This window comes from Lampris incognitus, chromosome 3 (assembly GCF_029633865.1).
Source record: "Lampris incognitus isolate fLamInc1 chromosome 3, fLamInc1.hap2, whole genome shotgun sequence".
In the NCBI taxonomy this organism is placed as follows: Eukaryota; Metazoa; Chordata; class Actinopteri; order Lampriformes; family Lampridae; genus Lampris; species Lampris incognitus.
Window position 1 is genome coordinate 91,448,605 of NC_079213.1, and position 25,013 is coordinate 91,473,617.

Sequence of the window (25,013 nt, forward strand, 5' to 3'; positions counted from 1 at the left end):
GGCCTCTATACACCTATGTAGATATTGCACCAAAAACCAGACATTTGCAGCTAGAATAGTCATTTACCACATTAGCAATGTATAGAGTGTATTTCTTTAAAGTTAAGACTAGTTTAAAGTTATCTTCATTGAAAAGTAGTGCTTTTCCTTCAAAAATATGGACATTTCAATGTGACCCCAAACTTTTGAACGGTAGTGTATATATATGGTATATATATATGTATGCTCACATGTTTTGTTAACAAAATAATAGGAAAAGCTACCTTTTCCATTTAAAGTACAAAAAAAAACAACCCTGAAAACCCAGTACAAATTGCCTCTGTTACACCTGCTCCAAGTTTCACGTGGAGATCTGGACAGGAGATCAATCCATGTCTTTAAGCCTTGCCATGATTAGGACATTGATTATGCAACATGGCGTACAACTCAATATCAGGAAGGTGCTGTTATTTTGCGGTCTCTGTATTCGTGCATGTGTGCACAGGTGTGCCGCGGTATGTATATCAATATGCAGACTATAGTGCTCTGACAATATTCCTTTTGACTTTTTCTTTGCAAGTTCGAAGCAAATTAGGACTGAAAGATGAGGAAGATATGTAATAAGAGAAAATAACAGATGGATAAGAGGGAATAACATTCGGTGGGCAGGGAAGGGATGATGAGGTACATCTTGAACATGTACATTCACATATTTTGGCCAATGTAAAACTATATACAGGTGTCCTTACCTGAGCCTAACTTAAAACACTGCCAGCCACTTTCTTTCTCCTTGCCAGGTCTTTTTTCTTTTTTAGGATTTTTCATCCTTCCCCCCCCCCAAATTGTACTTGGCCAATTACCCCGCTCTTCCGAGCTGTCACGGCCGCTGCTCCACCCCCTCTGCCGATCCGGGGAGGGCTGCAGACTACCACCACATGCCTCCTCCGATACATGTGGAGTCGCAAGCCACTTCTTTTTACCTGACACTGAGGAGTTTCGCCAGGGGGACGTAGCATGTGGGAGGATCATACTATTCCCCCCAGTTCCCCCCATCCCAAACCGACTGACCAGAGGAGGCGCTACTGCAGCGACCAGGACACATACCCACATCTGGCTTCCCACCCGCAGACACGGCCATTTGTGTCTGTAGGGACGCCCAACCAAGCCGGATGTAACACGGGGATTCGAACCAGCGATCCCCGTGTTGGTAGACAATGGAATAGACTGCTACGCTACCCAGATGCCCCCTCCCCCCTCCGGCAGGTCTTTTTCTTTGACCAGGTAAGAACAAATGAAAAGATTCATTTCAAAACCACATGAGAGCCTTAAGGGATAATAGCAGTCAGTTCATCTGATCTTTATTTTCCCACCATGTTTCTACTGTCTCTATCTGGCATCATCCTGCTTCATTTTCTTACAATCGTATGCACTCACATCTGGGAAGCGCACATCTGCCGCTGGCGACTGGGCAGTTCAACTAGAGCAGGTGGGTGGGGGGGGGGTCAAGCACCTTGCTCAAGGGCATCTTGCTGGTAATTATTGAGGAGGGGAAGAGTGTTCCTGCTTTCTTTTTTCTTCTAAGAGTGTCTCATTTCTGCATCTTTGTCAGACACATTAATGAGTCATCTTGGATTTTCCCAGCGGATCTCGGGATTCAGACTATGAACCCTTTGGTGACTGCTGCTTCTTTAAAGCTGCTACAAGCAGTTTTTCACTAAATATTTATCAGTCTCCATTCAATATTGATGCCTCTGTATGACCGACATAACCAAATTAAACCATCAGCGAGAAGATATCACTTCATAATGATTCCAAAATGCTTGTTTCCGGGTCAGATTCTCTATGAAATCTGACGAAACTATTTGCGGCGTCCAGGTGGGAAACATGGCCAAGATTAGAGAAAATATATTACCTCAGCGCTGTAACACTTGTAGACGACTGTTCTTTGTTTTTTTGTTTGTTTTTGTTTTCCCAAAACACCACTATATCCAACACTTCTCTGTTCTGATCTGTTATTCCCACCTATATGCTTATTTAGGTGTCATTAATTATAAATGATTAGGCACACCGTTATTACACAATGCCTAACGTGGCTTGCTTTATTCCACCGTATTGCAAGACCGCCCGAATAATCCTCGCGCTTCTCCCCACATCAACAGGTGACGTCACATACATACGGGTGCCCTTACATGCCAAACCGGTACATGACATCCCTCCTTTTCTGGGAAATAAACTTCAGGTTATTTTCAATTAAAAAATATGAACCCATATAATGACAGCATCAAAACATTCCTAACCAAAACACATACCACGTATTCTGTATGCTTTCACCTTAATTAGAACCATGTATTAATTCTCCATTAACACATATTCACTTATGAACAGTCTGTAAACATATAAGACCTTTTAACATGTTAATTTCACATTTGCATCATCAAACAACAATCGTCATTGAACTTGACCCAACAGTTTTTTTTACATTTCTCCAGTCTATGTCATATCATAGTCTGCCAGCCTCGATGGCAAGCGTGTCTCTCTCTTGGAGGCCTGTCTGCCCCCGGGGTGTCATTGCTGGTGTTGCTCCGCTCTGCGTTTTGAGCACCCAGTGTCTCTCTGTTTGATGTGCAGTCCTCGGCATCCTGTGATGCTTCTGCTCCGGCAGGTGTCTCCTGAGTACTGGTGTATCGCTTCACGAATGTTGTGTTCCGTGTGTATCTGGCTCCGGTTGGAGATTCGACGACAACTTGGTTTCCTGATTTGCTCACCACCTTGTGTGGCGTTGTGTTGAATAGGGTTGTCAGTTTATCAGTCTTTTCTTGTCTCACCAGGACCGTGTCACCGACATTGACATCCGAGTACCTGGCGTGACACCGTTCGTCTGCATAGATCTTTGATTGTCCTTTCTATTCTGCATCTCTGTCTCTTACCTCCAGATCAGTGTGTGCTGCTATGATGCTTGGCAGCTTCCCCCTCATCTTTCTTTTGAAGAGCAACTCCGCGGGACTCTTCCCTGTGGTCGCGTGATCGATGCTCCGGTATACTGTCACATACTTTCTAAGTTCTCGCTTCCAATTGAGTCCATCTGAAACAGCGATGCGAATCCTCTTCATCGGCGAGGCGTTTTGACGTTCTACCTCGCCGTTCGCCTGCGCCCATCGTGGCGTTGTTTTCACATGCTTGATTCCGTTGGTGTCACAGTACTCACTGAACTCCTCTGATTTGAACTGAGGACCCTGGTCCGACCTCAGTGTGACGGGAAGTCCATGTCGACTGAAGATTGTCTCTAGACTGTCTATCACTTTTGACGTGGTTGTGGACTTTAACACGTCATACTCATAGTAGCGGCTGTAGTAATCAACTACAACTAGAATCGAGTCACCTGTCGGCAGGGGTCCGAGTAAGTCAATGGCAATATCTTGCCAGGGCCCCTCTGGTAACTCTGTTGGTCTTAACGGTTCCGGTGCGTCTGGCCGAGCAACAACTTGGCATCCGTGGCATGACCTACAATGTCCCTCGGCTGCTCTGTCCATTGTTGGCCACCAGACTTTGCTCCTGAGGTGCTGTTTAGTTCCGACCATTCCTAAGTGTCCTTCGTGTGCTAGTGAGAGAGCGCGTGCCCGCAGTACTTGTGGCAGCACAATACGCGTTCCACGTAGACCCAACTGTCCTATTACACATAACTCACTAGCCACCGCAGCATATGCTGCGCACTTCTCAAAGTGTCCACTCTCAATAGCTTTACGCACCTCGATCAGCTCCTCGTCGTGGGCTGATGCCTCCTCCACCTCGCGGGTTGTCAACCCTTACCAAAAATGAGTATACTTACAGTATATTTTTTAAGTATACTTTAAGTTAAGTCCAAGTATACGTGTAGACTTATATTTATAGTATACTTGTAGTATACTTGCTAAAATACTAAATTCGGACCACTTGAAGTATACTACGAGTATACTCTGAGTAACTCATAGTATACTTACTCAGAGTATACTCATAGTATACTTCAAGTGGTCCGAATTTAGTATTTTAGCAAGTATACTACAAGTATACTATAAATATAAGTCTACAAGTATACTTGGACTTAACTTAAAGTATACTTAAAAATATACTGTAAGTATACTCATTTTTGGTAAGGGAAGTGCTGTAACCTTTCATCAGCTGAACACTAGACAATAGAATTGAATTAATGATCCACTAGATGGCACCATTCTACCCCTTCCCTCACACACACACACACACACACACACACACACACACACACACACACACACACACACACACACACACACACACACACTTTTTCATATACCAACCATTATGGATTATTCAACCAAATCTTATAAAATTGGCTAATTATTCTCTTTGTTTTTAACTGTTTTATTGGGTAAACAAGTTGAATAAACAAGTAAACATTTCTTGCAGCAAGGTAACAGAATGTTCACAAATAGACAGCTGCACACCAATTTTTTTTTTTCTTAATCAAAATGGATAAATGTGCGGCTACATAGCGCAGTGGTTAGCGCAGCACGCTCTGGTGCCCAAAAATAAATCTTAAAAAAAAAGGATGATCAATGAATCACCTTATAATTTTTGGACGTATAGGCCAAGTTGTTACACTTCTGACGGATGATACGCCTCACCTCAGACACGGAAACAGACGGAAATTTGATCCGGGCATGCCCTGCAATGGACACAATTACCACAAGTTGTAAAGGTAGCCTTATGAAAGATATTATAATAATAAATAGGAATGCATGTTATACCCTTTAAAGATTGCTTCTATACATGAACAGCCAATCACAGACAAACTATAGCAGACCAATCATTTGCGTGGAGCCAATAACCCCCCATAAGTGAGTTTCAACCAACTGGTGGTAGTGTGTTGCACATGCCGAAATGGGTGAATGACTCTTGGTATGCGAGAAGTGACCACAATATTAAAAAACTCACCAATTAAGGCTTCGAGTTTTCCCCTATCCAATGACGGCTTGCATTCTAGCTCCTTGTGCGCCGCAGACTGTCTGCCTGTCAAGCTGGAGCTTGACAGGGCATCCCTGCCAAAGACTACAACGGCCAGGTCCCCAATGTAAGACGCATGTGTCGTTGAGCGTAGTGCGCTCAGCTTGACTTTTGAGACATAAACATCGGAACCTGGCACAAGACAGACCTGTAAAACATAATAGAAACAATTAGCACAACAAATCTACTTAGAAGAAGCTTTGAGAACAGGAGCGGGGCGTTCGAGCCTTTCGGCTCAAAGGCTCGATCAAACTGGAAGCTTGATGTACAAGTACACCCCCTGGACATAACGACAGTACATCACAGGGAAATTTCCCCAATCCAACCCTTCATGCTGAATGCCAAGCAGGGCGGCACTGGGTACCATTTTTACAGTCTTTAGTACTATGACGCAGCCACAGCCGATGGTGGGATTCGAACCAGCGTCCTCCCGATCTCAGGGCAGACATTCTAATCACTTGGCCACTGAGCCAGAACAAAAACCATGTATAGCAACGAGGGGCTACGACCGAAAATCAAAAATGGTCTGGGCGTATCTCTATGCCGGATGTCCATGCTAAATTTTGTCCAAATCCGTGCACATTTAGGCCCTCATATCGTGGTACAGACACAAACGCCACATTACGAGCAAAATGGCGGACTTCCTGTTGGACTAGGGCTAATTCTGCTAGTCAGTTTTGGTGTGTCTTCATGCCCTTAACCTGCATCCCAAATTTCATTTGCCTACAAAAAACCTTTGCACCTGCCCAAGCCATAGCGCGGCATTCAACGTGCCGCTCAGCCACGCCTGTTTGGGCTACGGACAAAATTTTAAAATGGTCTGGGTAGGGCTGTTCGATTTTGCCTAAAAAGAAAATCCCGATTTTTTTCTCTCAAAGCCGATTTTTCGATTACGATTACGATTGTTTTGTAAATAATAATTAAAAAAAAAAGACAAAATATATATATTTTGAATGTCTTTTTTTTTAACTTAACTTTTTTTTTTAATTCAAAGTGATAATCACATTATATTTAGTGGTGCAAATGATTAAAATATTTAATTGTGATTAATCGTACTATTTCCATAGTTAACTAAATGTGTCTTGAAATATTAGCCTAACTGTAAATGATGGGTCACTCACACATATAGCCTACAGTAGAAAAGTAGAATAGAGGGATCAAGCACACACACACACACACCAGAAATCTCTTCATTACTAAGTCAGACAGCAAGCGTTGATTTTTTGGACACCGACTGCATGGGCTCACAGAAATAACTGATAATCCCATTGCAAGAGCTGCATTGCAGCTCGTGTCGTGAAGTATGTTTGGCCCACACACACCCCGGGCCCAGACCTCTGCGCTCCAGCACGCACATACACTATGGATGCATTCTCATCGCATTCAACCCCAAAGCATACCGCATGCGCGTAACGCACTACTAGAACGCAAAATACTATCTACCGGTAGTCCATATCTACTGTTTATCTACCGTAGATATTCACAACTTGGAGTACACACAGATACAGACACAAGTCACATACAGACAAAGGGCCTACCTGCACAGTGTTCCCCTGCCTCGGGCCAACGGTACAGACATCATGCAAGCAAGACAGGTAATACAGTTGAGTTGTAGTTCATGGGATGTGCGCATTTAGCCTATGTGCAACAACGTGAATCCTGGTATTGGTAAACGCGGATCGGGACTCGTCATTGTTGCATTTGCCCGGTAAAGTGAAGTACTGTACCAGTTCTTTCTGCCGAGAATGGAAGTTTGTAACGGTAGTCCAGTAGCGTCGCGAGCCGGCATTGTTATTGTTTTCAAGACTCGCGCTCGTGTGTGGAAGATGAAAGGCAGCGGAAACTACGGTGGCTTATATATACCAAAAATAATGCGTTTGTGGAAATCGAATGTACGATGTGAACATTTAAATAACCGTTTTCACCAGGAAATCGTTCTGTTCGGTTAAACCGAAACATCGCGCAGCTCTAGGTCTGGGTGTATCTCCAGGCCAGACGCACGTGCAAAATTTAATCAATCAAATCCGTGCACGTTTAGGCCCTCACATCGTGATGACAGACAAACGGACAAACAATCGGACTGACGGACACAAAGGTAATCCAGGTGAATGTGCTTTAAAAGTGCAATACTTGCCATGTTGTTAGACTCATTAGATGACTCTTCAGCAGATGGACACCTCACTGGTTTTGCAGCTGGAGATGTTGGAGATGACATTGCAGCACGTGCAGATGTTGGTGATGACATCACTGCTGCAGCTGTGGTGCTAGATAGATTAAAACAAGTGGAAACCAGTCAAAAAGAAGTGGGAAAAGTGGAAGACTGCCAGTCTTGAAACAAATTATTTTCTAAAAATTCTGGTACAGTCGTAGTTCTGTCGCCCCACAGCTAGAAGGCCCTGGGTTCGAGTCCTGCAGAGGACGATGTGTCTCCAGTGGGGGGGGGGGGTTCAGAAATGGGGATGGCTAGTGACTCTACGGTGTCCATTGTCCGGGCCGTAAGGTGAAGCCAGTTTCAGCCAATCTCTTATGTGCAAAACTCCCAAATATGTGGACACGGAATAGGATGGTTTTTGGGCCTTTCTGTGTGGAGTTTGCATGTTCTCCCCGTGTCCCCAGCGGTTTCCTACTAACAGGAACCCCTCACAAAAACATGTAGTACCCTGGTCACTATAGCACCTCCTCTGGTCAATTGGGCGCATGATGGGAGAGAAAGGAATTGGTGAGAATAACTTGATCCTCCCACGCATTACATGCCACTGGTAAAAAGTCTCCAACGCTACTTCACAACAAACGATTGAGCATGTTGCCTCACAATCCATACCTTGGGTGCTCTTGCTGGCTAGCTTGAACCCGTTCCAGCATCTTTTTCAGATGCCTCACAGCCTTTGGAAGCTCTGTTAAGAGAAAGAAGAATAATTTTAACAAGAAATCAAGCAGACACCTTGCATAAAAGCGGTGTTGAACAGGTTGAAGTGTGGAGGGTTTGAATGGGCCATGGTTTTAGCAATGCAGTCGTAGTGTGATCATGGCCCCTTTACAGGCATGGATTTCAGCAAGACTGGGCTCACGCTTCAGCAGCAGAACTGTCGCTAGGCTTTGCTCATAGCAAACTTAAGCAGGGGATAGGAACCACACATCAAGCACATGCCTGACTGCTAAGCCACATCCAGCCATTTGGAGTTGTGGCAACTATGTCGGAATTTAATGAGTGAATTTGGTGTTTTATTGTGTTGATTGATTTAACTTGGCATGTACAATTGATATTGTAGGCTGAATGAAGTCAGTGAACACTTTAACAGACTGGCAAACAAAATGCTGTATAGCTCACTTGCCCTTGCGCTGAACGACTGCATATAAAACCAAGAAGTGTATCCCACTGTCGGATCCTGGTGTGAAAATGAAGCATTAAATCATGACAAGCAGTGGGTTGACCTATTTCAACCACACCTAGGGCATGGAGCATTAGTGATAACATAAGTGAATGGCATTCATTCATTCATTAATAATAATAAATTATTAATTAATAATATATATCAACTGGAGCGAGCACGTAACCAACGAGCAACTGTATGGTGGGCTGCCACGGTTGAGTGACAGGGTTGCATCCAGGAGGATGCAATTTGCAGGTCACTGTCACCGACACCCGGAGCTTCCAGCTGGCAGACTTGTGCTATGGGAGCAGTCACGTGCACGTGGGCACCGATCGAAGGGTCACCCCACAAAAACATTCGTGGAGGTTTTGGCGCAGGATGCTGGGGTGGAGAGCTCTGCGGAGCTGGCCAGATGTATGTATGAAAGAGAAGATTGGAAAATACGTTGGCGAACTCGTCTGAGGACGACCTAATGAATAGGGTGGTTGTGAGACCCGAGCGAAGCGAAGTATTGATCTGAAGTATGTTGAAAGCCTAAGGGTGCTGGGTAGAAAGTTCCAACTATGAAAAATGAAACCTCTTGTTCAAGTTTATTTCTATATTTCAAGCCTATAAGTGTGCTCCTTGTTCAAGCCTGAAGCTGGAAAAGAATCTTGAACAGGAGCACTGTTTGGGGGTGGTGGTGGGATAAAATATCACCAAAATTGATTATCGTCTTGAGGCGTTAGACCCCCTAGGTGTGGTTGAAACAGACAGACCCACTGCTAGGAGTGATTGAATGTTTTTCAACTCGATAGGCAACAACAGTCCCGCCCCTTCCTGTTTACTCCAACGGACTCAAGCTAATTCGGAAGTCATTCATTTTCCCATAGACCTGTAACTAAATCATCATTTAAACGATTTCTAAGCCTCAAACCGAGTAAAAATATATATGTGGGTTATCAGGACCACAAGCCTCATTGATATATACCAAAGGAATTTAAAAAATAACATAGAAAAAATCGTTTTTTTCTCATTTTTCCTGTTTGTTTTTTTAAATTCCTTTGGTATATATCAATGAGGCTTGTGGTCCTGATAACTCACATATATATTTTTACTCGGTTTGAGGCTTAGAAATCGTTTAAATGATGATTTAGTTACAGGTCTATGGGAAAATGAATGACTTCCGAATTAGCTTGAGTCCGTTGGAGTAAACAGGAAGGGGCGGGACTGTTGTTGCCTATTGCTATAAAATAACACACATTAGTAATTGACGCATAAGGGAGAAGGAGTGGGTTGGCCTCTTTTCACCACACCCTTCAGCCAATCAGAATCAAGAGGCACAATCAAGAGGCACTACTTGCCGTAGTAGAAATGTAAATTGACAGCCTTCCAGGGCAGGGGTACGCTTGCGTTCAATGTATGACGGATGCTTCATTGTCACTACACTAAGCCAGGCTATCAAAATGATTTGTGAGCTGGAAAAAGTTGAGATCAAATTATCACCTCTGGCTGCATCGAGTAGCTCCCCCTTCAGGTTCTGGTTTTCTTCTTTTAGTTCTTCGTTTAACTCTCGAAGTCGCCGATTTTCCATGATGGCCTGGCTCCACGTCCGGGGGAGGGGGGGGTGGGTCAGGTCCTCTGGTTCATCCAATGCCTCGTCCTCCATCTCCTCAGGCTCTTGCCTAGTGGACTACATCACAACAAATTATGGTATGCTCACACCGAAAATGCACCACTAGGAAAGCTAAGAGCTCTAAAGCCATGGGATTTACTGGTCACTTGTTGTAAGTCAATGAGATAGTTGAGCTGGGGGGGGGGGGGGTCAGATCCTAGCCACAAGCAACAACAATTACATGTCTGTACTGTACCGAAAGCCCTGTACCAACTATACCGAACATCAGAATCAAATCATTCGATCAGATTGATGTTAGCACACTGTCAACTCCAGTGAAATAGAGTAGCGCTTTTGACTGTTTTGCCCTCTCCGCCAAAGAAATTGGTTACTGGCCAAGGCTGGAAATTGGATGTTTACCTTTATCATGCACTGTAACAAGTTGCACTAAGGGCTCCGTTATGCTTGTTCTCGAGAGCCTGTCGCGCGACATTTGAGCAAGGAAGTTCCAACAGGAAGAGTTACGGTGGGCATGGCTAGCCTCTATGTAGAGTCCTTGCGAGGGGTGAGTGCTCAGTAGAAACCTCTACAGACCTCTGTAAAGGCTTCTGTTGAGAATGCACCCCTCGCAGGGACTCTAAATAGAGGCTAGCCATGCCCACTGTAACTCTTCCTATTGGAACTTCCTTGCTCAAATGTCTCGCGACAGGTTCTCGAGAACAAGCATAAATGAGCCCTAAGTCCCACCTTTTTCTATTATGTTAAAAAGATTGATTCCTTTTCTAGTCTTTAAAGACACATTCAGTGATTTATTTATGTGAATACAGCACCAAAACAGCTCCACATTCTCTTAGAACACACTATTCTAAGGTGTCTGGGCAAATGCCCAATATCTTGAGACCCCCTCCTTTCCTGTATTTGGGTACTGAAACTTTCTTGGAGCCACCCATTTTTGGTTCCTAATGGTTTCCCTAGTGGTAATAGTTTCCGTAATGGTTGCTCTAAGGTGTCTGGGCAAATGCCGGATATCTTGAGACCCCCTTCTTTCCTGTATTTGGTGTCTGAAACCTTCTTGGAGGCACCCATTTTTGGTTCCTAATGGTTTCCCTAGTGGTAATGGTTTCTGTAAAGGTTCCTAATGGTTTTCCTAATGGTTTCTAATTGTTTCCTAATGGTCTGGCAATTTTTTGTTTTTCATTGGCCAAATCACTGAAGGTGTCTTTAGGTCAGAGTAGTGCCAGCGGTATGTACCGAACTGCAATATTTTCCATTACAGTACAGTCGATATCTGCATGGTCGAAACATGTCGCTGTTTGACATGTCTAGCCACTAGGCTTTTTTATTTAAATAACTCCTGCCGAGTGCCTGGAAAAACTTTTTTCAATCTGATTCGTTTTTCCAGGATATCCAAGAGCACAGCGCTACACTACTTGATTACCAACCTTGAGTGCCTGGTTAACACACCCCCAGAACAACATTGAGCTGAAAGCTTCATTTTATCACAAAGTTGATGATAATCCCAGTGAATGTACTAACTCCATGTAAGATGTTAGAGTTTACCCTCTAAAGGCTACACTTTGGTGAAGCGCAGCATCATCAAAGCACCAAGAAGTAGAATTTAAAAATTCTACTTCCTGTTTTGAAAAAGAAAATGGCCAGTGATTTGTTCTGTGTTACATACTGATCAAAACATCCAATTGGAGCAAGTCTCTAACGCATTCCTGTGAGGGGTTTTGGACGTTTAAAGAATTTGGTCATATGACCAAATCGTTAGCTAGCTCATGCTACCTTGTGTTAGTGATCCTTTTGGGGTAAGGAATCATTAGAAATTAACTTGTAAAAAGGGTGCAGTGGCCCTTTAACCTCTCTACTTCCAGTCTATGTCTAATTCAATACCATTAGTTCTTCCTTCAATTTTTCGACCATGTCCGACGAAGCTTTTTTCTTGTCCTTCTGGCTCTGGGCTGTCGATGACACCTTCTGTTGGAAAGGAAAATCAGATTGTTTTCATTATGAGAGTGCAATGACAGATGTGCATTTGCGTTTATGAGGACAATGAAAAATGTTTACAATTGTGCTATTGACCTGATACGCTCAATGTAGACTTTTTTCAAATGTTCGATGCAATAATATGAAATACCTATGACAGAGGGGTTCGCTAGTCATGCAGTACTCATAATTAAAAAGGGTATGGCCTTTTAATTTGGAGGGTAGTAACAAGTAGGCAAATCAAGAGCATGAGTGGATACACCAGTAACAAACAGTGAGTAGAAGTATAATGCTTTGTCTACATGCAAAAGGTGAAAGTGCTTTTTTAAGGTTACCTTCGGTTTTTTGGGCCGAATCTCCTCCTCCTCCTCAGTTAATTTTTTGGGGGGATTCGCTTGCGGGAAGTGTCCCAAATGTTGGAGCCCTTTCTGCCAAACTCCTCTCGTTTCTGGCATAAATCAGGGTAGTCATCTGGACGGAGAAAATTGTTATTTCGAGAGGAAGCTAGTAAAGTATTCACACCCTTTCATTTTTTCCACATTTTGATACGGTACACCCTTATTCCACGATGGATTGAAAGGGCTACTCCACCCTTGATACAAGTTAATTTTTAATGATTCCTTACCCCAAAGGATTACTGTAACACCATCTATATGCTAGCTAACGTTTGTACCATGTGACCAAAACTTTAAATGTCCATAGATCCTCACAGAAAAAGAGTTGACTGTTGCCCCTTTAAAATGAGTCTTTTTATGAATTCAAAAGGGCTGCCGTCCTACCCGCCTGTCATCCTAGGGAGGAACAAAGAGCTTCTGAGCACAGGACAATGGCAAAAATAGTAGCTGCACAGCATCATGACTCAATTTAGCATAGGAATGCCTTTTTTTTCTAAATTGAGTCAAATCTGTAAATTTCATTTTTACCACTAGAGGTCGCTAAAATCACTTACTGTCCCTTTACAGATTTTGGTCACATGGTAAAAACGTTAGCTAGCGGACGCTAGCAAGGTAGCTATCATAAGCCTATATGAATGGCACTAGAACTAGCTGGCACAAGCTGGCAGACTGATGCTGGGAGCTAACCGGAGCGGGCACTAACTAAAATTTATCGGTGGTTAGCATTTTAAATGGTAGCAAGCTTGATACGCTAACGTTAGCTCCGGTTAGCTCCCAGTATCAGTTTTCCAGCTAGCTAGCTAATAATGTCACATTTTCTAGGCTAAAGGCTGGGGTTGCCAGCCGGATAGCCTATTGCACGTGTAATAAATTACACTCTATCTCTAACGTTAAATAATGAAGGAAATGGCCTTTTACTCTGATATGTCAGGGTAACGTTAAACATTTTCAACAAGTATGAAGTAATTTTAACTCAACTTACTACCGAAGAGCAACACTTTGGCCTCGTAGCTACTTTCTGTCTTCTTTTTCCCCTCAAACACCTTCCACCTGACCTGGATCCATCCATCGTCATTTTGAAGGTCTGGACATTCTTCTATCACTGGGTCTAAGCCCTCCAAATCGTCGGGTTGAATTTGGGTTACCGAGCCCACTTCAACTTTTTTGTCATTTTTAAAATAAAACAAAGCGTACTTGTAGTCCATGTTCAGATTGTAATTTTTGCTAACGTGCACCCACGCCGTGAAATGACCGAAATCCCGCTCTTGAAGGGAATTCTGGGATTGATATTTTGGCACGCATGCTCACACTACACAACATAAAGGTAACATCGCTTTTCGGTTCTCGCACGCAGCTAACGTAGCTAGCCAGCTACAATGGCGAAAAAAAGGGGATCTTACAAAGGATACCTTGAAGATGGAACAGAGAACATTCCAAAACAAACACAACATAGCCGGACGAAACGGGTAAGTGACTCCAGGTAATTCTTGGTATTACGGCGGGATATATGTTTGAACTTCAGTTCAGCATGCTAACGGTAAACGGTAGCTACCGGTAGCTAGCACTAGCAAAGATTCGGGGTCCTCCCTATAGTCCCCGGGTCCTATAGTCCCCGGGTCCTATGAGACCGGGGAATATCGGACCTTTTTGTAAACAGGGGGCCCTATATTCCCCACTTTTCCCCAAAAGGGTCCCATGTTCCCCGTTTTGTATGTCCAGGGGAACATAGGACCTTTCTTTATAAAAGGGTCCTATGTTCCCCTAGGGCACCCGGGGAACATAGGACCCTTTTTATAAAGAAAGGTCCTATGTTCCCCGGTCAGCAGGTTTGACGCTGTTTGGCGCAAAAAGTGCATTTTCAATAATGCATTATTTAGGGCAGATTATTAAGAAGACAATGAATCATACGATTTCTATTTTGATATCACAAAAACGAATTCACAAAGTCCAGGTTGGCTAAAGTATGTGGAAACTTTCGACACTAAACCAATTTCAACTTATTAGGCTATAGCCTATATTTGGGCGCATAACCCACCCCGGTAGTTCTCTGATATTTATGCGTGAAATGTGTCACTTATCGAGGAAAATGTGCCTCGCCGAGTAGGTGAGCTGGCTCGTCTGTGTCTGAATGTAATATAGTAAGCCTATGCTCCTTGGGCAATTGTACCCGGGCGTAGCTCAGTCGGTAGAGCTCTCGCCTATGGATCGCAAGGTTGTGAGTTTGATCCCGGGTGCCGCCAACTCAGCGTATGAGTAGCTTTTGTGCCAACAGTGCGGGGAGCTGAGGATACTATAGGCGTGATAATCTTTGGTACTCGGTCTGTGGCTTTGTGTACCTATGACTGAATCAGAGCAAAGGATGGTAGTGGAAAAGACCTGACTGGCTCAGCGGGGATTGATATTACCATGACTGTACCAATCAGGGACGGCTGGTATAAATGGGCTCCAAAACAGAGACAGCCTATCAGCCTACGCTATCAGGGGTGCAAGCCTTTTAAATGCAAAATGCGTAATTATTTGTATGTTATTGATTACATTTTAATGCTATTATCGTCCGACAATATCGACAGACTGATAATATTGAGTGTTCCTGTTCCTATTTGTCACCTCTTTTTGACATTGATGTCAGTTTTCAATGGTGCTAGGTTTGCATCCCTGCGCTATAGCAAGGAATTGAAGAATACAAAATTAAACATTTTCCTGTTTTGACCTGTAGGAAGAATCAGTTGATCCTGTTGAGGGCACGAGCATTGGTGACAAAAGAGCCAGTAAAGACTTGATGTTGGGTGAATCTGATGAAGAGAGCCTGCCTGGATCTAGTAGCAGTATTGTAAGTGTTATCAAAGATATTATATTAGAAGATTTCTCGCTCGTATAATTTTGAATGGATTTTACTGTAATAGGGGTGGAGATCAAAGATGGCACTCTATTCACACTCTGACCAATCACATTACAGAAGCCTGACACGCCCTCGTAATGTGATTGGTCATAGCCCGAGGGCACTATGTCGAGTATGCCCAGAAGACACTTGGGCTGCCCAAGTGTCTTCTGAGCATGCTCGACGGAGTGCCCTGCTATTACAAAGATGGCAGGAGAGGGAGCTGTCTCGCACAAGTGTCTCTGGTGTTATCTACACAATAAATTGTAAGGGTGTCGAGTATGCAATGGCTAACATAACATGCTTAACGTGTGTCATCTGATCATTTCATCCAATAGTGCAAGACTATGACAAAAAATTAGGGCGAGAAAGGGGGTTGTCAACATCCTCAAAGGGCCACAATTGAGACACCACCAAAACCAATCAAGCTTGAATAAAAACTCTTGCAATGCATGGGTTGACCAGTTACTTACTGAATGTCACATTACTCAGCCTACACAGGTGACTTTTACCTTTGTTTCATGTTTGTCCCTGAGGCTACAATAGCCTACTAGGCTATGAACGGCCTTGTCCGAGGCTTGTGTGCATAAAAAGCTGGTGGTGCAAAACCACTGACAGGTTCAGCAAAAGGGCATTTTTGTGATGTAAAACAAACATTCCTCATTAATTGCTCTTGCGACTCTCACGCCATCTACTGGGACTTGAGTTTGATGTGGGCCTAAGCTGGATTCTCTCTGTAGCACCGCGTTCTGGGGATAGCTCCACCTCCTGTCCCGTCAATTTTTGCTAAGAAGATTCGACTCTTTCACAGGGGGTGTGGTTCACCTCCATTGGAAAGGGGAGCATGCTCAGTAGAAACCTCTACACTGCACTTACACACCAGGCCAGCAGAGAACAGTGAGAGCTGTGGGCGCCTCATGGCTCTCGCACACCGGGCCAGCAGAAAGCAGTAAGTGCAATGTAGAGGTTTCTACTCAGCATGCTCCCCTCTCCAATGGAGGTAATCCACGCCCCTTGTGACTCTTCCTGTCGAATCTTCCTAGGATTGTTGTAGTAGTTGCCGGTTTAGTTTCAGGAAGTACTCATGTTCTGCATAAATCCTATTAAACAACAATGGTTAGAAATGTAATGGATGAACTCAATCATATTTTTTCCTGTGTTAACTCTTAAGATTGAGGAAGATGCAGCTGGTTTTGAGGACAGCTTGCCAGTTGAGGAGAATCTGCCTGTTGAGTGTGTGGAGGACAGCAACGAAGGAGCCAGTGGAGACTCGATGTTTGATGAATCTGAAGAAGAGAGCTTACCTGGATCTTCAGAGGTGCGTCCTCAACTTTTGCTTCAGTAGCCGTCTTAAAATGAACGGACTGTATACATTTCTAAACTGTATCAAGACTTAAATCCTAAAAAAACTGCCTCTGCATCAATGGGTTAAGCAGGTCTGTGCTGCTGTTTGCAAGGGTTTTTAAATGGAAACCAGCATTCTGCATGCTCTTTTAGCATTGCGCATGTGAAAAATTCCACTTCCTGTTTGAAAAAAAACCCCCAACCAATGGCCCTTTAAAGTTACACGCTTGTAGATGGCATAATAATGCTGTTACCACATTTTGCAAGTGATGTCAACATACTGCATAAACATGCATTGGATAGGGCTGTGCCGGCCCTCATTTGTTTACATTTGGAATTGATCGCCTGCCCAACAGCCACTACACTGTTGGCTCTTTTTTCTGTACAGTCAGATAGTTATGATTCCTCTGGACCGATTTATAGCATATTTGGGATTTCTGATTATAATAGCTTCTGTCTTCGCCTGGGTGTGCCTTTACTAAGTAAAGCAGTAACGTTAACATTAACCAAGAGGAGCCTAGCCTAGTACTTCAACCTTGTGGGTCGTGACCAAAATGTGTCTCACCGCTCGCCAGGCCGTTTTGTTTATGTCACCCCAATACCATGTTGGAAAGCGGAGAATTAGTAGAATCCACCTCAGATGTTCATTTGGATGTCCCTAAAGCCGGATAAGACACCAGGACAAGAAAGGAACTACTACATCCCTCCCTCACCCTTTTACCCCATTGTGTATCCCAATTGCCCAACAGGATATGCCAGCCATGGGTGACATATCCCCACTGGCATCAGCCCCCCCGTCCCCCGAGAAACACTTGCACAAAGCTAGACTATGTTCAGGTTTTGGGGTTAATGAAACTAAATTGCATTTTCCTGTCATCCTGCAGAACGAGGGTGTATCTGATGAAGAGAACCTGTCTGATGAGGGTTTGATGGCAGGAAACCAAGGAGATGTGGAAGACTTAATACAGGCTGAAGCTGACGTTGACATCATTCCTGTGCCTCCAGAAGATCAAGCAGATGATGATGCAGATCTCTTGTATCCAGGGGCAAGTCTTACAAGAAATGAAAGTGTATTGATGTTGATGTCTTATATATTGCGTCTTAATTTAACAGGCGAAGCAGTCAGTCACTTGTTAGAAATGTTCAACATTATGTTTCCAGGTCTCATCCCATCGTCACATTACCTTTTCAAAAAAGAGTTTGGAAGTTCGTCAGATTGTGAGGTTCACTTTTATTGTGAAAAATGTTCGGCTTACCTTGGCATTCGAGCCAACTGTCCTTCACACTGTAATTCATGCAACACTGTATTTGAAGCTGAAACAAATCTAAAGAATGGTATTTACTTCCTTTTTTTGCCAGATTAAGCAACTTCTAGAAGAACATGATGTCAGTCTTAATGAGAAAACTAGTACCACTGGGGTGTTATCTGACATGCAGTCTGGTCAAGAATATCAAAAGTTGTGTGACACTGGAGTGTTGGGCAAAGATGATTTGTCACTCATTTGGAATTGCGATGGTGCCCCTGTTTTTAAAAGTTCTAAATGCAGCATTTGGCCTATCCAGTGTCAGGTAATAGAGCTCAAACCAGAACTTAGGAAAAAACATGTGCTAATGTCAGCTTTATGGTTTGGGCCAGGCAAACCATCTGTTTTTACATTGCTTGAACCCTTTGTCAAAGAGGCCTCACTCTTGGAGAAAGAAGGAGTGGAATGGCAGGATGCTCAGGGAAACTCTCACATTTCTAAAGTGTTTGTACTCATCTCCAGCTGTGACTCGGTTGCTCGTCCGATGCTACGTAACACAAAGCAGTTTAACGGCAACTATGGTTGTGACTTCTGTTACCATGAAGGGGGTGATAAAAAATATCCGTACAAACAACCTGAACCTCCCCTTAGAAATGAAAAGGATCATTTTGATCATGCAATGGCTGCTACAGAGTTGAACCCAGTGTTTGGTGTCAAAGGGCCATCTCCGTTAATGAAGTTAAAACACTTTCAGATGGTAAATGGGTTTGTCCCTGAGTACCAACATAATGTTTGCTTAGGAGTGACACGACAGATGGCAGGATTGTGGTTCGACACCGAAAACCATCAGAGCCCATTGTATATCGGTAGGGAAATAGCAGAGGTGAGCAAGCGACTTGAAAATATCCAACATCCTGCTGAGATTACTCGAACCCCAAGATCTCTTAATGACAGAAAGTTCTGGAAAGCTTCAGAGTGGCGAGCGTTTCTGCTTTTCTATGCTCTTCCTGCCTTAAAAGGCATACTCCCTGCTAGATTTTGGAATCACCTTTTCCTACTTGTTTTTAGCATATATACGCTACTAGAGGATCAGGTCAAGACCAGCTGTACATTTGTGTCTGAACTGTCTCTGAAGAAATTTGTCATAGAATTCCAGAGGCTTTATGGAGAACAAAACATGACGTTTAACATACATTTGCTCACGCACGTCCCTCAAAGTGTTAGACATTGGGGTCCATTATGGGCTACGTCAACGTTTCCATTTGAATCAAATATGGGCACTCTGCTTCGTTACTTTCATGGAACCCAATATGTCCCCTCACAAATAGTCAGAAAGTTTATCTTGTGGAGAGAGTTGCCTCGGAAAATCAAACAGATTACAAGTCCAAATGTGCACTCCTTTGTGGAAAAGCTCTACTCAAAAGAACGACAAACTAAAAAGTGTGAGGTACTGAATGAGACTGTCACAGGATTTGGGCACCCTCCTGTGCGAGCAAATGTCCCAAATAGACATGCCATCGACAACTTGTGTAGATCAATTGGTAACTTCACTGTAGCTGACTGCTTTTGGTCACATAGACGTTTTTTGATAGATGGGGTTCTGTACCATAGTGAAACATATGACAGGCTTAAAAAAAGACGTAACAATGGTGCATGCTTGAATGATGGTACATTTTGCTTGGTTGGTGATCTTGTGGTTTTTAAAATCAACTGTGAACATCAAAGCCCACCTGCCACTTGTGAATGTGAGAAACATTGCTGCATATTAGTTGAGATGCTCAAAACAAACAGGAGACCAGTGTGTAATGATGCCCAAGTTGGGGCAGAGAGTCGTTTCATCCATGTAGTTGAGAAGACTGGCAATGTCTGTGCAATCTGGCCATATATGGTGAAAAAGAAATGTGTTCTTGTTGAAACTGATCAATTGTATATCATGCAATTGCCAAATGTGCATGAACGTGACTAGCAACTTGTGTATGTGAGATGCATAGTATCTTAAAGGGGCCCACACAACCTAAATTCACTTTCATGTAGTAGCCTTCTTCATTTGCACATAGCAAAAGCTGCGATTATTTCACACTACTATGAAATGCAGGAACAGCGTTTATGACCGACAGTCTTGCTAACCAATCAGAATCACGTTGCTACGTGTATGAATCCTTGCTCTCCAATCAAAAGTGGTTGCAACAACTCGCGCGGGCAAGGAGACAGCCAGAAACACATGGCTACTTGTCATTCACGCGACTCGTTCACATCGCTTAGCAAGAAATGCAAGAGCATTCAAGTTGTCAAATTGGTTCCCAAGCAGCACTTCCATCATTTGTAAATATTTCGTATTTGAGAGACGAGGGACAGAAGGTGTCTCTCGGAAAACGGTTCTATGCTAGATCTGCCGAACCCAAACTGCTAAGTCGCGAGCAACACAAGAAACCTACATGAAGATCTTCTTATGGTGACCAAAGGACATTACATAACACATTTTTTAGGCTAAAACTACAGATTTGAGGTATGTTAATTTGGGATGTGTGGGGCCCTTTAATTAAGATGCACAGAATAAAGAGTAGTTGACCATATTAGGCTAGAGCAGAAAACACTGCTCTAATTGAAGCAGCAGATATGTGTACTTGTTTAATCTGATCAATTGCACACTGCAAATGTAATGACTTTCTCCACTTGAAATGTGACTCATCTTGTCCCACTTTGAATGGATTTTTGTAAGTCACTTTGATTAAGTTCCTGCCGAAGGACTATGTAAACTGAACGTGAATTGAATGGTCAATAATGCTCAATAAAAACGTAAAAAGAGGAACCATGTGTATCTGTTTTTAAAATGTTACATGCATGAAATAGTTGGATAGTTTGCCTGCATGCATGCAACTAGGATACAGCACACTTGTACTTTTATGTATTGTATACTTTAGTTAAGTAATATCCATGATGGTAGTAAATTTGGTTTGTAAATAGTATACAAGTACTTTAGCACAGATCTTGCATGACCACAGATGCCTAAACTCACTTACAAATGTAGTAGTCTTTTTCATTTTTGTCTTTGTCGATCTTTAAGCCACCAGATTTTCAGAGCTAAAAAATCCCAGCTTCAGTACGATTTCCAGGCTGAGATAAATGCCCCATCTCCTTGGCCCCATTCTATTTTCTGTCTCAGTGTGATGTCATCATGGGACCACAGAACTTAAAACTAGCTAATCACAGGTATAACAATCTGATTTTTTAAAATCTACCAACTTGAAAACATAGGGTCACATGTTTAAGGCCTGTCTGCAGCAGAAGTCTTTCCCCTTATTAATGCTCATAAAATCAGGACGGTTGAACTTGAGGTCAGAAAATGGGGTAAAGAAATGGTCGAAACAGGACCAAAAAATGTCTGTTCTGACGAAAGGACATAAGATAACACATTTTTTAGGCAAGAACAACATATTTGGTGTGTTACTTTGGCATATTTGGTCCCCTTTAAGATTCTCAGATATTTCCTTATGGGAAATGGCTAATGGTTTGTAAGATTTTTTTCAGCAGGGAGGGCTGATTTACTGAAAGTACTGGCTTAGGCTTATACACTTATTTATAAATTATAGCTATACTTAAAGTATACTTCGACTTATTCTGTGTCAGTTTATAATAGGCCAAGTATACATTAGTTATACTTTTAGTATACTTTGGTTTAAGTATACTCCTGAATAGTAAATTCAAAGTTAACTTAAAGTATACTTACACAAGTATAAGATTATAACAAGTATACTTTGGTTTAAGTATACTCATGAATAGTTAATTTAAAGTATACTTATACAAGTATAAGATTATGAAAAGTATACTTAAAGTATACTTAGTTTATAAAAAGTATACTATACGTATCATACTTTTTGGTAAGGGAATGCTCTGGGTGTGGCACTCATTGCAACGAATCTCACGTACTCGTCGGATCCGTGTGCATGTTTCTGTTTCAGTGCGCTGTTCCCCAGCAGACGTGATAGTGGGTCTGCTATGTTCTTTTTGCCCGAGATATGTACTACTTTAAAATCATAAGGCTGTAACCTTAGGACCCATCGCTCTATACGAGCGCATGGTTTCGAGCGTGGGCTGTAGATAGATTCAAGAGGTTTGTGGTCTATAACCAAGTCAAATCGTCTACCATAGATGTATGGGTGTAACCTTTCACACGCCCATACCAGACCTAAGGCCTCTTTCTCTGTCTGAGAATACCTGCGTTCACAGTCGGTTGGACCACGACTGACATAACAAATGGGAACATTTTCTCCATTCTGGGTCTGTACTAACACTGCTCCTAATCCCACTGGACTAGCATCTGCAATGATTTTGGTCGGTGCATCTTTGTTAAAGTAGGCTAGTGTTCCTGCTTTGGCTAAGCCCTCTTTCAGCGCCTCAAACGCTTGTTTCTGTTCTGGACCGAATTCAAACAGAGTGTCTTTTCTTGTCAGGCGTCGCAGCGGCTCTGACACTGTTGCAAACTGTGGAATGAATCTGCTGCTGTAATTTACGAGCCCGAGGAAGCTTCTCACCTCCGATGCGTTTTCCGGCTGTCTCGCCTCGCTCACGGCTCTCACTCTCTCCTCTGTAGGACCGATTCCTTTTTCAGACAGCAGGATTCCCATGAAAATCAGTCGATCCATGTTGAACTGACACTTGGCAGGGTTTAGCGTCAGTCCGCACTCCTCCAGTCTCCTCATGACTGTGTGTAGTCGCTCGTTGTGTGTCTCCTCATCCTTAGCGTGGACTATGACATCATCTGAGATGTTCTCCACACCTTCTATACCAGCCAGTGCAGCGGCGATTTCATGCTGGTACTGTTCGCTGGCGGAAGACACGCCGAAGATGAGTCTCTTGTATCTGTGGACTCCGTTGTGGATGGCGAATGTGGTGATTCCGCGTGATTCTGGGGTCACCTCAAGTTGGTGGTAGCCCCACTTTAAGTCCAGTTTACTAAACACCACCGATCCATTCATCCCTTGTAGTAGCTCATCCACAGTGGGTATTGGATACCTCTCTCTGATGATGGCAAGGTTTGCCTGTCGCATGTCTAAACACAGTCTTATTTCTGAGTTTGCCTTGGGCACGATGACCACTGGATTTACTCATGGTGTTGGTCCATCGACCGGTTCTATTATGTCTAGATCTAGGAGCTCTTTTATCTTGGCCTCCACAGGCGCCCGTAGGTTGAAGGGTATACGCCTGAGTGGCTGTGCTACTGGTGTCACCTCTGGGTCTATGTGTAGCTTTATCTGTTTTGTTTTCAGCTTCCCTACCCCATGAAATACAGTCGGGTACTGCTGCTGAAGTGATTGGTTCATGTCTCTGACGGCTGATATGTTGGCACCTATTTTCAGTACACCTAGTTTCATGGCCAACTCTTTTCCTAGTAGTGGTTCTCCATCACCTCTGATTACTAGGAATTCTGCTTGTTCACAGCGTTCTCCTATTTTTACTTTGCATGTGAACGCCCCTTTAATGGGTAGAGGTTGGTTAGATGAATAAGAAAATAGTTTCCTTTCCGGCTTTGGGACATATGAGTGGCACCTAATTATCTCTGACTTTAAACCCTCCCAGGTCTTTTCGTCTATCACATCGCAAGTAGCCCCGGAGTCGACAAGAATCTTCAAGCTAACTCCTTCCACATTTATGTTGAGCCTATCTGACTTGTTCGTATCACTCAATACAAAGGCATAATCATTTTCTTCTATCTCTATTTTATGCACTTTTTCCTTTCCTGTTGCACATTTTGTTTTGCATTGCTTTGCGAAATGGTCTCTACCATTGCATTTGCGACACGTTTGGCCGCGCGCGGGACAATTGGGGTCTTTCCCAAAGTGGTCTGAATGTCCACATCTAAAACACGTTTTGTCCATTTTGTCCGTTTTTCCTCTATCCGCGTCCGGTCTCCCTTGTCCTCTCTCCTGATATTTCCCTCCTTTCTGTGAGACACGACTCACAGTCGCCTCTGCTTTCCCCTCCCTCACAGACATCTCCGCCATTTGTTCTTCAATTTGTTCACACTGTGCCCCCAACTCGAGAGCGCGAGCAAGCACCAAACCACGCTCCTCAAGGAGTCTACGGCGAATATAACTTGACGTGCATTTGCTTGCAATTGCGTCTCTAATCTGATCGTCTGTGTCTCCACCAAAACCGCAGTCTTTTGCCGCACGTCTCAAGCGTGTAGCGAATTGTTGTACTGTCTCCCCCTGATTCTGGGAGATTTTCTGAAATGTCTGGCGGGTGAATGTAGCATTTACTTGATGTAGTGATATAACGCCATGTATATACACTGGAACTACACTAGGTGTTATGTACTACCCGGACTGTTATTATGGTTACACCACTACCATGTATGTTAGCCTCCATCACCAGGAAGTTGGAGAGGTTGTTCATCCTGTCCACCACGTTCTTCATGGTCTTCAGAGGAGGTAGGTAGATGCAAACATCGAAGTCCGGCAAGCCGGGTTCTTTCAGCTCGTGCCACAGGCGTCTGGGAATGATGTCCACAGGAATATTGTGAGTGACAATGCGGCTGATGCTGGACATGGTGGGCAGTTCAGCGACGATGGTGAGACAGGGGCAGTGTTTTTTAGTCAGTTTGACCTTGACGGCTCTTGCCGTCTGTGCCGTCTTCAGGGCTCTGGACAGATTCTCTGGAGTCACCTCCAGACAGACCTCATTGGCCTCCGCAGAAAGCCCCACCAACTGGTACTCATCAAAGAACTTAGCCTGGGCCAGTTCACACCACATGCTGACACCGCCATTGGCCACTTTCCCAGACAGGATGAAGAAAAGGTGGTGGGAGGTCAGACGCAGGACGCACGTCTTTGTCAGCTTGGATATGGTGTTGACGACACGGCTGAAGTGATTCAGACACCCAATGTCTACGATTTTAGCTCGGAACTTCATGTTGCTTGGATTTAAGCCACTTTTCATGAAGTTCTTCTGGGTCCGCTGGGTGAACCCCAGCAAGGCCATGTGCAGTATCGTCCATCAGAAAGTCGTCCATCTGATTCTGCTGCAGGAGGACGTCTCCCTTCAGTACTTCATTCCCGCTGTGGCCTAACGCAGACGCCACGCAGCACCGAGCTCCAGCTACTTATTGGTGGGCGTGGCCAAAGGGTTTTATTAGGCTCCACCCCCACAGAGAGACTCAAGTCAGCATTGACTGACAGCAGGTGTCAGATTGTTAGCGGCTCA

General features: G+C 43.6%; 2 protein-coding genes across 2 annotated transcripts; both read right to left on the bottom strand.

Annotated features, from left to right (window-relative positions):
• Window positions 1-4,544: 4,544 nt before the first annotated feature.
• Window positions 4,545-13,543, bottom strand: LOC130109889 (uncharacterized). Its single transcript, XM_056276855.1, has 8 exons — window positions 13,327-13,543; window positions 12,285-12,420; window positions 11,857-11,940; window positions 9,852-10,038; window positions 7,817-7,889; window positions 7,130-7,259; window positions 4,927-5,143; window positions 4,545-4,657 (listed from the first exon to the last, which is right to left on the bottom strand). Exons 2-8 carry the CDS (start codon window positions 12,402-12,404, stop codon window positions 4,545-4,547), a joined length of 924 nt encoding a protein of 307 aa, XP_056132830.1. The 5' UTR covers window positions 12,405-12,420; window positions 13,327-13,543.
• A 5,409-nt stretch (window positions 13,544-18,952) lies between these two features.
• On the bottom strand, window positions 18,953-24,722 carry LOC130109890 (checkpoint protein HUS1-like). Its single transcript, XM_056276856.1, has 2 exons — window positions 24,161-24,722; window positions 18,953-18,969 (listed from the first exon to the last, which is right to left on the bottom strand). Exons 1-2 carry the CDS (start codon window positions 24,720-24,722, stop codon window positions 18,953-18,955), a joined length of 579 nt encoding a protein of 192 aa, XP_056132831.1.
• Between the last annotated feature and the right edge of the window lie 291 nt (window positions 24,723-25,013).